Raw genomic sequence first — 14,508 nt, 5'->3', positions numbered from 1 at the left:
TGACATTCCTTGTGCAATTATCGAAACAATGGCAACTTTGACGTTCCTTGTGCAATTATCAAACAATGGCAACTTTGACATTCCTTGTGCAATTATCGAAACAATGGCAACTTTGACGTTCCTTGTGCAATTATCAAACAATGGCAACTTTGACATTCCTTGTGCAATTATCGAAACAATGGCAACTTTGACGTTCCTTGTGCAATTATCAAACAATGGCAACTTTGACATTCCTTGTGCAATTATCGAAACAATGGCAACTTTGACGTTCCTTGTGCAATCATCGAACAATGGCAATTGTGACGTTCCTGGTGCAATTATCGAACAATGGCAACTTGGATGTTCCTTGGCTATTCTAGAACAATGGTAATTTTTATGTTCCCTAGCAATTCTCGAATCATGACAACATTGTGATTGTGTTCAACACACGTTTCTTGTGCAATCACGGAACAGTGCCACCGTCCCAAGGAACCGACCCACCTCGCTATTAACCCTGTTTTGATACTTGTAGTAAAATTTTAAAACTGCTAACTTTGGCATACTAAATGTACACCCAGGAACAGACGACCCCTGCTCATCTCAGCTGAGAGCGACATAACGCTCCTAGCCAACCCTGGAACGAAAGAAACCTCTGCATACTACGTTCCCCTTCCGCCAGACAAAACGTGAACATGCGAACCTCAACTCAGTAAGATTCCTACTGGATCGGGAACAGTGGGGAGACAAGTGAACGTGCTTCAGCAGCGGCGACGGTGGGGCGATTCCGGGATCAGGAGTCCTGCAGGAGGATGTTGGTGGCGATGCTGACGTCATTGTTGGACGAGCGCAGAGCTTGTTCCACGCGACTCCTGTCAAAGCCCATGTCCACCAACAGCTGCACCTACACAGAGGGAGCATCAGTAGGTATAAGCTACGTGTGGCCATTACTGGCAGGTTCGCACGACTCGAACACCCCGGGTTTCGCCGACGGTCGCATCGCCACGAAAAACAATGGTATATTTCATTTCTGACAAGTTGTCCACCACTGTCCCGGGTTCAAACCCATCCCCAAAAAGTGGTTACAAAACCAGCTGAGTTCGAAACGACCTCAAAAAGGGAGTCACACATAATGCGTGTGTGTGTTTAATCCCATTTCTAAAAGGTACTCACAACAAACTTGGGTACGAAAAAGACTTGTCTTAAAATAACTTGCCTCCAAAGCTGGGTTTAAACCACATTCAAAAGATGGTTGCAAAAAATGGATATAAAACCACCTCCAAAGTGTAGTTGAAAAAAAAGCTGGATTCAAAATCACTTCTAAAAGCTAGCTGCAAAAATCCGTATTTAAAACCAGCTCCAAAAGGTAGTTGCAAAACCACTTCCAAAATATGACTGGGTCAAACCCATCTCTAAAAGAGGTGCAAATCACCCTTGTTTAGAAACGTGGGATTTTTCCTTGCATAGAAATATAACGACAAGTAATTTTTCTCACGTATATGCAGCTTTCACCTGATGTAATGTTACTCATGCTATTATCAAGTGCATTATATAAACAGACTATAATAACTGTGTAGGACTTAAAATCATAGGATAGCAACAATACAGAGTTTCAGGAAGAATAATTTATGCAGCGACTAATATATCAAACTCGGCACCACAAAAACGTGGAAATGACTACAGCATTGGTTGTAAACCTATACAGTGTTTCGCAGTTTTGTATTATAACCCTGCACAGCATTCCTAACATGAGCAAATTAAAAATCACTATGCTCTGCTGTGGTAAACATGAACACCGTATAAGAAGCTGTTTATCTTTTTACAACTACTGTCAACAGGCAGAAAGACAGAGGTCTTTGTCATTTTTACTAGCTGCACTTGACTATCATGAGTGAGCTAAAAATGACGAAATAAACTTACCTGGTCTTCGGACAGTGCAACAGGGTTTGGTCTTATAGCTGTAAAAAGAAAAAAGAAAAATGAAAATAGTTTGTGTGGCTTATACACATGCAGAAAATATTTACTTGACTCCATCAGCAAAGTGGTTTAGGTAACTAACTAGTTTTCTTACTTGTAAGGAAGATATCTACTTATTATGCACTCTTGATATATATATATATAGTATAGTATATACTAATCAAACAGAAACCCATGATATTCAGATATAATATCGCCATGCAACTTACTAGGTATTGCTCTAAACTTTAACAGTGGAACTTACCTAGCCATTGTCTGTTGCTTCACTACTCGACTCATTTCACCACGAACTGAATATGGGTGATGAAACATGAACATTACTGAATCAACATTAATAGTGTTGCTGGTTGAATATCCAATTAGCAATGTGATTGGTAATTATGAGAAAACAATAGGTATGTATTTTTACATGCTTATAATTTTTCACCAAGTGTCTATGCATCTTCAACATTCTTAGGTATACAGTCATCTCGTCAAATTCCGAATGCCCACTAAACAGAATCTCAAGTTAAGCCAGACGACTTTGTAAGTTTCAAGTACAACGCCATCTGAGACATACAAGATGCCCCCTTCTAAACTTAACTTTAGGAGAAACCCAAACTAAATGGATTGTCCCGAGGGTAGTCAGTATTTGGAGAATTGACTGTTTTTGATAGACCTTTCAACTCGTTTTTACAAAAATATGGGGAAAAACAACGTATTCATGCAAACAGAGCTACAGTGAAATATTTCAATCTTAAGTACTAGGTGCATCTGTATGTAACAAAATAGAAAAAGACATTTATTAAATAATTAGTATACATACGCTCTTGGATCGTTGGTATTTTAGTATTCACCATACTTGAATACAGACGTGCAGCAACTGGGACAAGATATTTGCATGTACACTTCCCCATAACTGGACGAGTTCCCTTCATTAAAAGACTCCTAAAAACATGTGTAGAGATATACAGTTACTGTGTTGTGAATACGAAAATAATTACCAATTCTATAATTAGTCTTATAGAATAAGTGAAACAACGAATCTGGCCATCTTTACATGTACATTGAGAGCATTTTTAAAATACTGGATTGCTAAATCACAGGTAATAATCAAGTGGTTTAATTACCACATCTAAATTTCTTTGGGAGGAACCCACTCCCACTAGGCCTATCAACCCTGATAATATCAGGAGTGGATAATAGAGATCCCTATTATCCACTCCTGATAATATGGTGGCAGCATATAGGCAGCAAGAAGAAAGCCAAAACACATTATGGCTTCAACGAATAACAGTTTCTTGGTGCTAGTTGATGAATAGTACTAATTAATAAGTTGTCTGATTCATGAACGAGCCAATTCATACACTAGAGCCTGAATTACTGTAGCCCGTAAGTGCAGGCCTATAGACTAGTGCACCGGAAAAAGGGGGAGTGGCAATTATCAGCAGGACCGATTGTAAAAGTTCTCAACTGCTGTTGTGAATGTCTTGGGTGACGCGCGCGGCTGTTGCCACAATTATTTGATGCTAGTATGGCTGATAGGGTCTATGAGGATGTGAAATTTTTTCAGTGTTGGGTTATTACAAAGTAATACAAGATTTCTACGGAGCCGTCAAAAGGTTTGAAAAAACTATCATGTTTTTTCTACCTGTTCAACCTCCATATTAATGTCCATTGAGGTTTTGCCAACCCAACTGACATGGCCTTTTAGTTTGATGTCTTGATCAACAACTAGATCCGTGTTATGCATATCTAAAATATAAGAGTATCAAGGGCACAGCAGATAAATTAAGAACAGCTTCAAATCACAGAAAGTTGGATACTACACGAGTAAATACAAACCAAGTGTGCAACAGAGTTTGCAAAGCCTGGGTTTACACTGACGATTTTGAGTTGCCGAATTGCCGAAATGTACGAACTTGGAAATTTGGCAACTGACAATCGGCAGTGTAAATGCAAAAGTCATACATCCAACCGATCGATAGCAGCGAGTCGGTCAGAGGATTAGAACGTTCTATATAATTTCGCCAACTTGAAGTAGGCGAGTTGGACGTTTTTTTGCAAAGTGGCCAATCAGAGAACAGCAATCGGGGGTGTGTCCCTCCACCCTAAGGGGAGAGCACGTTTTTGCTTTAGGCGCCACGCAGACGGCATGGAATACATGCAAACTGCATATCCGCGTCGCCCCGCGCGCACGCTATGGGTCATATGTTGAAACGTTTGCCAGCTCGCGGTCGATAACGTAAGAGCTTTGAACATATATAGAGAGGTTGGTAGAAAGAAGAAAAATGCAAAGTTGGTAAAAAAAGGTAAACTTACCTATTCTATCTACCAGAGCCGTAACAAAGGCAATGCATTGATTTTCATCAGATTTTTATTGAATGTAAAACAAAACATGACCTGAAAGCATAAAAAACAGGTTGTCATATTTAAATATGTTCTATGCAAATAATCCTGTACAAGCCCAACCTGCTACAGTGAAAAATTATACCAGTACAGGCTCATCATAGCAAGTAAGGTAATACTATACTTGGATGAGAAAGAACAAAAAATATATAACTATAGTAGTGCCATGAAAATAAAAATAAATACATGTGTTCTATATACCTACGAGGTTTGAGGTTATGCTGCAGTACTGCTACAAATACCAGGTACATAATTGTTATTAGGGCATTATACACACGATCAACATACACGAAACAACGTGTTTGTCAGATAACAGCTAAACTCACCGGCCATTGAATCAAGATCCTCCAAGATCCGGCCAAAGCGCGCCCGATTAGGGCTCGTCGGAGTAACATATTTCTTTCTCAGCTCTTTGTCGCTTCCGAGAGGAATCAAGGCCTCTGAATGGCTGTCGCGCATGTACCGTGGCTCCAGCGTTTGCAAGCGTTGGTGAGAGAGTGACAGCTTCACTGTTCACCGAATGATAAACAATGAAAACGTTATGAACATACACTTCCTTTTGTTTGAAAACGAGGGAGGGAATCAATTGAATTTTCTGAAGTAATCAATTATGCGGTTAAATTTTTTCCCATGTCAAATTATGTCACTATTACTTATCAGTCATAACGTGTCATACTACAGACTTGATTGAATGCTTTTCAAATAGCCAGAATTCCCAATTGTACAAAATACACGCACGCACACAACTGACAAGCACATATGCACACACGCACATGCACACGCACACACACACAGATAAATACATAGTATATATATGTATATATATATATATATAGTATATCAAGTGCATAATAGAGATTAATCTCTATTATGCACTCTTGATATATATATATATATAAGTATAGTAATATCTAATCACCAGAACCCATGATATTCAGATATAATATCGCCTGCAACTAGGTATTGCTCTAACTTTAACAGTGGAACTTACCTAGCATTGTCTGTTGCTTCACTACTCGACTCATTCACCACGAACTGAATATGGTGATGAAACAGAACGTACATTACTGAATCAATATTAATAGTGTTGCTGTTGAATATCCAATTAGCAATGTGATTGGTAATTATGAGAAAACAATAGGTATGTTTTTTTACATGCTTATAATTTTTCAGCCAAGTGTCAATGCATCTTCAACATTCTTAGGTATACAGTCACTCGTCAAATTCCGAATGCTCACAAAACAGAATCTCAAGTTAAGCCAACGACTTTTGTAAGTTTCAAGTCAACGCCATCTGAGACATACAAGATGCCCCCTTCTAAACTTAACTTTAGGAGAAACCCAAACTAAATGGATTGTCCCAAGGTAGTCAGTATTTGGAGAATTGACTGTTTTTGATAGAGCTTTCAACTCGTTTTAACAAAATATGGGGAAAAACAACGTATTCATGCAAACAGAGCCTACAGTGAAATATTTCAATCTTAAATACTAGGTTCATCTGTATGTACAAAATAGAAAAATACATTTATTAAATAATTAGTATACATACGCTCTTGAAATGCGTTGGTATTTTTAGTATCACGCATACTTGAATACAGACGTGGCAGCAACTGGACAATATATTTGCATGTACACTTCCCCATAAGCCGGACGAGTTCGCCTTCATTAAAAGACTCCTAAAACATGTGTAGAGATATACAGTTACTGTGTTGTGAATACGAAAATAATTCCCATTCTATAATTAGTCTTATAGAATAAGTGAAACAACGAATCTGGCATCTTACATGTACATTGAGAGCATTTTTAAAATACTGGATTGCTAAATCACAGGTATAATAATCAAGTGGTTTTACTTACCACATCTAAATTTCTTTGGGAGGAACCCACTCCCACTAGGCCTATCAACCCTGATAATATCAGGAGTGGATAATAGAGATCCCTATTATCCACTCCTGATAATATGGTGGCAGCATATAGGCAGCAAGAAGAAAGCCAAAACACATTATGGCTTCAACGAATAACAGTTTCTTGGTGCTAGTTGATGAATAGTACTAATTAATAAGTTGTCTGATTCATGAATGAGCCAATTCATACACTAGAGCCTGAATTACTGTAGCCGTAAGTGCAGGCCTATAGACTAGTGGCACCGGAAAAAGGGGGAGTGGCAATTATCAGCAGGACCGATTGTAAAAGTTCTCAACTGCTGTTGTGAATGTCTCGGGTGACGCGCGCGGCTGTTGCCACAATTATTTGATGCTAGTATGGCTGATAGGGTCTATGTCCCCCAGGGTACTGCCGGAACGTACCCTGGTACTAAATACTACTATCTAATATGCCGGACCGTAACTCGCCTACTCCACTAACGAGTCTAAGGAGTCGCCTACGCCTACTACCTAACCCTAACCCTAACTCTAACCATAACCCTAACCCTACCCCTAACCATTATCAGCTAGATAGTTACCAGGGTACAATTCCGGCAGTAATCTGGGGGACATAGACCTATCAGCGCTAGTAGTATCAAAACGTAAATAACCAAAGCATTCGTATGTTTTTTAGTTGCCTCTGTGATAATTTAAACACGTCTTTATGTTGGGTCTATGAATGTTGAAAATCAAATCTTCTGCCAAACCGGCCAACCTGGCGGGAAACGGCCTGTGACGTGAGAGCAGGTTCTTCCCGCGTTGCGTCGCACAGAAAGCCCTCATCAGTGCATGAGCACAAAGCTATCAAGTATCATATAATATTTGTTTTGCAGTATGTCGTGACTCATATTCGGCATAAACATCCAACTGCCATAAATATTATTAATTATCATGAGCATGATATCAAGAGCAGATAAAGAAGGAGAGCGTACAAGGGTAAATGCTGAAACCATGCTGCAGTATTAGTCGAATTAATAAACTTTTCCCGTTTTATTTTGACGATCCTTGCGCAGTATTATTGATTAGCTGTCTTACCTTGTTCATATAAACAAACCGCATGTCCCTACGATGGCCCCTACGCTGAAGATAATGAGGCGGTGAAAATCTGGTATTTTCACCGAAAACCGCCTCGAGATCACTGTTTACTGCGTCCGTCTCTCGAATGTGTATTACTTCGGGAAACCTGCGCGTGTTTTCGTCAATGATTGACAAATGGAATGAATGACGTCTGTTATTGATTGCGCATATTTGATGACCCCCACCTGTACCCACCTCACGCCCACCTCACGCTATGGCGCTACACAGCGGCGACCGGAAGCAACACACTGGAAACACTTGAGAGACGGACTCGGTTTTGCTTATAGGCGAATGATAGTACCAAACACTATCTATGGTGTATAACACATACGCAACGCATGTATGCAGGGCGTCACAGCCGTAGGGCTGCGTAGCAAAACGCAAGGCAAAAGCCTAAAGGCAAAATATAAGCTAATAGTAATATAATATATATATAAAATTTAGAGCGTCTAGATTTAAAAATTGCTGGGGGGAAACCCCCCCGCCGATCCCCCCTTCACACATCCTATCTCCGGCACTAGAGGCCGTGCGCCTGCGGCACGCTACATCAACAACTGCTCGACGAATAGCGGCATACGAACAGATGTCCGATCTCGGACGAAATATCCACGTCGAAGTCTAACGGCCGCGCGTAATTTGACGTATCTCCTCCGAAACCGCAGTAACTAAGGAATGTGCCATTTTCCTCTGCGCCGTAAGGAATGTGACATTTTCCTCTTACCGGGGGGGTTTCCCATGTGGCGAAGACGACGTGCGCTATGTCACTGGCTTTATTTTGCATGACAACGTTACTAAAGCAACATTTCAACGACAACAACACCTCAGAAGGGATCACTTCGGCAGGTCGCCATTGTGATCGGTAAGTGCTGCCATCTCTACGAACAATTATTAACTAGAAAAAGAGTATGGCGACTTGTGCGTGGGCGGCCATTTTTGTGCAAATCTAAGCAGACAACACAGGCGAATCGGCGCTCAGGCAAGATAAATCTTAAATAACTACTCATAGTATTGTTATTAGTGTAATTAATTGTGCCATTCAATGTGATCATGTGAGCTTTTCATTGCGTGGAGTGAAGTAGATACGGGGTTTCATGTTGCAAGTGCGTGAATGGGTTTTTACGGCCGTATCATAAGGCCATGGAGAATGAAAAAATCCGGTTTACCGTCCACCCGCCCGGATGCCGCTTTGTCCGCCGCAAAAAAGTCATTATTTACCAAAAATTTCATTATTTGGAAAAAAATTCCCTCACTGAAACATAATAGACTAATCACAAGGTGTACTTAGCCTAAACAGCAATTCTGATGGATTTTTACAAGCTTTGGGCAGTCCGCGATTGTACATGCCACTTTTCTAACCGCTAGACATATATCAGGGCGCCGGAATAAAGATTTGTCGAAAACCCGAAGATTGACGACTTCAAACCGAAAATTCGCGAACGTGAAAATGAAAAAAATTTCAGCCTGAAAAATAAAATAATGAATAATAAAGAGGGGCGGCTAGATTGTTTATTGTCTGTACTGTATTTCACTGTATTTCAGCCTGAAAAATTAAATAATAATAATGAATAATGAAAAAAGCCTCATCACTTTTTAAATTCCTTGGACGGTAAACCGGATTTTCATTCTCATGCCTAATCATGTGTATGCATGTAGGCCTACCGTTGGCGTTGTACTAGCAACAAGTTCCCATCTCGCTGCTCCAAGATTTTTTAGCTCAAATATGGCCAACCCGGACACTTTTCAAAATCAAGCGAGAATTTTTCAGGATAGGTTTAGAAAAAGGTGTAGAATAACATACTAAAAAGTCCCGCGAAATCCCCCTTGTGCGTTTTCCAGAATCCAAGATGGCGTCCAAAATTGCCGTTATTTAGGGTTTTTCCCATAACTCTGGCTCCAGTCGAGCTAGAAACATGAATTAAATGTCTAATTATATGTTTTAATGCCCAAGGAATCTACTTAGGTACTTTTTGTGAGGTTTCAAGTGATGCAAGTACCCTAATCCAAGATGGCCGCCATTTTTCAATACTTTGAAAGGGTCGAAATCTACAGTCTATGCTAAGGGATCCATACTACATATGATGTCTGGACATGCCTTTTCCCACGCCGTACGTGCTTACATCCTCACTTCAGCTGCTCTCATAAGTGTCTTGATAGATGCACCAGGCACATTGGATAGTGTTGACAAAGACCAACTCAGACACCTGTGTAAGCAAGGCCTTTCTTGACAACAGCTGCCACCGACGTAGCAGAGGAGGAGTGTGTGAAGCAGTTGAGCCAGATCATTTCACAACTCCTTGAATATACTTCAAGTCAGAGCAGAACCGTTAAGCTGTGGGTACAGTACATCCAACAATTGGGTCTTCTACAACATTTCATTCGAGCTGAAAGGACAGGGGACTGGACGCTCCATCTCTACTGTGTGAGAAAATGATTCCACATTTTCATGCTGGCAAGACTCTACCCTATGCCAAATCTGCCAGGCTTGTATTTACAACAGATGGATGATTTGGAGAAAACCATGCCAACTGATGAGTACAGTCTATTCACAGAGAAGGGGTACTTCACCATTCGTCACAGGGACTCATTCTGGAGTGGTAACTTGTAACTGGAGTGGTAAACTGTAATGGGTCCATGAACTAGCTACCTCGCTGTGTTCCGTTCTGTGATGCACTTGAGAAGTTCACAGGAGTACACACCTGTACATCAGAGCAACATAAAAACATGTTGCAAACTATACCCAGTCGAGAGATAACAAGCATCGATGTGTGTTTCTTGGATGGCTGGAAGCACATCCACCATTTGCGTGCTATGAACCTGATCAACTGATGTCATTGTCCACCGGAGTCGTTGCGGATACATCTGCCAACTGTGACAATGCTGTAGAAATTGGTGAAAAGGCAGCATCAGAAATGTCAGGGAAAAGGTTCACAGACATCACTCTATGCCGTGATGACAAAGTGAAGACGATCGGTGCTACAGATAAGATGGTGCGAGTCAGAGGACAGCAAGTTGAAGTGAATCCATCTCTACTCTTCAATAGAATCACGTGTCCTGACAACAGCTCAGAGATGAAATCCTTCTTGCGTATGAACTTGCTCCCCAGCCACTTTCGCTCTTCAAGATGGTGTGATGCGAATACCAACAGAGTTCTTTGGGACTTCTGTTGAAAGAATTCACGCAACCAACCAACCTACCTGAAAATTGCATCTATGTTCTAGATGGCGGTCACTTTCTCTAATCTGTTGTCTGGTCTAAACCGTCTACCTATACTGAGGTGCATCAGTCGTACATTTCGTAAATCCTGAGGCATTACGGAGCTCAAAAAACCGTGGTGTTTGAAGGATATGGGGATCCACAAAAGAAGCTGAATAGAGACGACGGGCCAGCAAAAACACTTCCAGAGACATCATACCCGGTGATGACATGACTACTACTACAACCCAGGCTGCATTCTTTGCTAACATCAATAACAAGATGAAGTTCATTCAAGCTCTATGCAATAAAATGTTGATGGCTGGAATACGTGTCAAGCAAGCAGAGGCAGATGCCGACACACTGATTGTTTCAGAAACAAGCGTTAGATCTAGCAGAGTCTGAGCAGCAACCGGTTGTTCTTGTTGGTACAGACATATACCAAGATATATCTGTCAGAATACAGATATATTCACTATATTCACCAACAACCGAAGCACACACGAAGAGGTGAAACAAGCCGGAGAAGCATTCATCCTTGCGCTGTATGGAGCAGACAAAGTTGAAACGTTGGCATATATATCGGCAACATTGCGCATACAAGGCGTGCATCAATAGGCCGCCACGCCTGATTGAGTTCTTCATTCAACTCGCAAGCTTACCCCCAACAAGTGCGGCCAGCAAAGCACACAATCCATACACTGGGACATATCTAGACTGTTCGCAAGAATGTGAGTCGGCAACAGCCTTGCTCCTACTAAATGGGGATGGCAATCTCAGATGGCAGTCTAGACACGCTGTGGGAATGGGACATCCCTGTTCGCACCTGAGCGTTCTTCCTCAACAGTTGGTGTTTGTGGATGCCAGACAGAATGAATGGCCAGGGCAACATGACTGCAGGCTGCAAGACAGTGCATTGTCGTGCAGCTGCTCATCACCAGAACGCCGAACACAGGCGAGGTAGTGGCATGGACGCCATTTTTAGTCAACGTACTATCGGGTGGATGCCCCTACCAATGTGTCATTCTCTCCAGACGGCGTTTCAGCGACGCGCATCGGAACTATATCTAGTGGTCTGATCTGAAGAAGTTACCGACTCCAGAATGAGTCCCGGCTGGACTAATGGTAAAAAGATACACATTTCTCTGTGAATATGACGGTACTCATCAGTCGGCATGGCTTTTCTTCCAAAATCAATCGCATTTGTTTGTAAATACAACCTGGCAGATTTTGGACACTAGGGTAGAGATGTCCTGCAGCATGAAAATGTGGAATGCAATCTTCCTCACACAGTAGAGAGAGACAGCGGGTCCCTGTCCCTTCCCTTTCACGCTCCGAATGAAATGTTGTAGAAAGACCCACCTTGTTGGATGTACTGTACCCTCAAGCTTACCGGTCCTGCTCTGACCCTGAAGGATAATTCAAGAGAGTTCTGAATTGATCTGGCTCAACTGCTCATACACTCCTCCTCTGCTACGTCGGTGGCAGCCTTGATCATTGTCAAGAAGGGCCTCTTACATGGTCCGTCTGAGTTGGTCTTTTCAACCACTCATCCACTTGTGCCTGGATGCATCTATCCAGACACTTATAGAGACCAGCTTGAAGTGATGGATGTAGCACGTACGGCGCTCCGGCGAAAAGGCCAGTCCAGCACATCACATATACTGTACGTATGGATCCCATAGCATACGACTGTACGGCATTTCGACCTCTTTCAAAGTATTCGAAAAACTGGCGTGCCATCTTGGAATAGTGGGTACTTGCCATGCACTTGAAACCTGCACAGAAAAGTAGTAGCCTAAGAGGAGATTCTTAGGGCATTAAAAACATACTAATTAGACATTTAATTCATGATTCCTAGGCTCGCACTCGGAGCAGGAGTTATGCGGAAAAACCCTAAATACACCGGCCAATTTGGACTGCCGTGCCATCTTGGATTCTGGAAAACGCACAAGGGGGGGATAGTTTCCGGGGATCAGTTGATCCTGAGTCTCAGTGTGATATAGCAATTAACCTATCCGATGACCGTCCGTTACTTCGTAAATTCAATTCTTAGAACATATCCTGAAACAATCTCAGCTTTGTTTTGAAAAATGATCGGGTTTTAGCTAAAAAATCTTGGCTATACACTGACTGGCGAGAGTGTTACACGTTACTCAGTTGACGTTTACACGTCCTCCGTCGTGTAACAGTCGAGAGCTCTGTCGGTTTACCGTTGTACTAGTCCGAGCGCGACCATACCCAGTAATGGGGTAATAATAAACCCGCACCCTCAGATTAGCAAAGCGGAGTTTACGTCTGCATTTGCGGACTACCGAGTACGTTGTACTAGCCCAGAGAACGGTATTGCTAGGGTTAGAACAGGTGTATTGACGTTAGTCACACAGCCTGGTCGGCGTTACCGTTGTACGTGTTAACTGTATCATGTAGATTGTGCGCCTACGAGGCTACGTATGTGACAGTAGATTGAGATGTGATGACTGTAAACTGGTGATGTTACGTATGTGACTGTAGACTGAGAGTGAGATGTATACACGCAGCTAGAGCCTGCATACCTCCTAGACAGAATATTTCTGTCCCAGGTAAGCGTTTTAGATTTTGGATGCGTATATACCACAGCACAGGCACTTGGACCGTTTCAATAATAAATGATGGTTAATAAATACTACTTGCCAGTACTACTAGTACTACTAGCCCTACCAGTACCAGTAGTAGGCAGTACCACTACAGTATTAGTTTAATGTTTGATTTGACCTAATAACTTCACTTCAACACCGTCCATACACCGCTTGCAACACATAGCGCGCACGGCCTTGTGCATGCACAAACTACACCGGATAGAGAGGGTATCACGCGTAGTGGTGGTGGTAGGGAGGGAGGGCGCCCGAGGCCGGGACTCTAATAGCAAATGCAGTTCATTCCTTGTTAACAGTCAAACAAATCCATGTTTAACCCTCCCTTGAGGCGTCAAATGGTTATCAGACACTTACTCTTCGCACATGCAGCGGAAAGTAGATTCATGGTCCTTCAATAAAGTGATAAACGGTAGTCAGCGCTGAAACAAAAGGGTTTGCACTCGGTCCCATTAGACCATGTCCACTCAGAAAATGTCTGATATCTGACCTTTCCCCCACTGCCCTTTGACCTGTGACCTCCAATTTCGCAGCTGCGGTGATGGGTTTTCCTCCCATCACACTATAACATCAAATATTAAGAGCCGTAGGTCAAGTCGTTGAAGATTTTTGCCACAATTCCGCAATTTCCTTCCTATACCTTAATTTAAGGGGGAAATATTCCCCTCCATTGACAACGACTTGTGCTTTGAGCCCTTGACCCCAAATGCGCATCCCGAGTCCTTTTTGCGACTCCCCCCCCCGTCCGAATATCAAGACCGGCGACCGTACGCTCGAGCGGTTAAGATTTGTGCCCAACTGTTTAGCGGACGGACGAAAGGAGAATCATGCGATTCTACAAGCTGCATATCTGACTTCGGCAGCTGAGCTAACAGTACTGGCGTTAGATGGTTTAGTGTAGTTTTAGTACTGTAATGTTAGTTTTCGTGTAGATAGTTTTGGTAATATTCAATCCGACAAGCATGAAAATCATAAGCAGCGAAATGAGAGGGGAAGATGTGGGAGAGAGAGGAAGAGAGAGATAAGAGGGGTGACCGAGACGGAGAGAGAGAGAGAGAGAGAGAGAGAGAGGGAGGGAGGGAGGGAGGGGAGGGAGGAAGGAGGAGGGAGGGAAGGAGGGAGGGAGGGAAGGAGGGAGGGGGAGGGAGAGAGAAAGAGAGAAGAGAGAGAGAGACCACGCGCGCCACCACGCACACACACACAGACACCATACACACATATACGACACGCGATGGGCATGCACAATAACACAGTCAGCGCGCCGATAAATATCCACTACGCTAGCTTTCCCAATAATAAAAATCTTGCACGAGTATGAAAACGATATCATCATAAGCATAAACA

At 42.4% G+C, this 14,508-nt stretch overlaps 1 protein-coding gene across 1 annotated transcript in view; it reads right to left on the bottom strand.

Moving 5' to 3' along the window:
* LOC106809495 (acyl-coenzyme A thioesterase 9, mitochondrial-like) overlaps window positions 1-5,376 on the bottom strand; it is a 9,712-nt gene extending 4,336 nt beyond the window's left edge. The window contains exons 1-6 of the mRNA XM_014812583.1: window positions 5,333-5,376; window positions 4,668-4,850; window positions 3,584-3,687; window positions 2,790-2,880; window positions 1,897-1,934; window positions 809-880 (exon numbers count right to left, since the gene is read on the bottom strand). Coding sequence (XP_014668069.1) covers window positions 809-880; window positions 1,897-1,934; window positions 2,790-2,880; window positions 3,584-3,687; window positions 4,668-4,850; window positions 5,333-5,366 — 522 coding nt within the window. The 5' untranslated portion in view covers window positions 5,367-5,376. The remainder of the gene's footprint in view (window positions 1-808; window positions 881-1,896; window positions 1,935-2,789; window positions 2,881-3,583; window positions 3,688-4,667; window positions 4,851-5,332) is intronic.
* Between the last annotated feature and the right edge of the window lie 9,132 nt (window positions 5,377-14,508).

This window comes from Priapulus caudatus, unplaced genomic scaffold (assembly GCF_000485595.1).
Source record: "Priapulus caudatus unplaced genomic scaffold, Priapulus_caudatus-5.0.1 Scaffold359, whole genome shotgun sequence".
Taxonomy (NCBI): Eukaryota; Metazoa; Priapulida; class Priapulimorpha; order Priapulimorphida; family Priapulidae; genus Priapulus; species Priapulus caudatus.
This window is presented reverse-complemented; position numbering and strand designations above follow the sequence as displayed.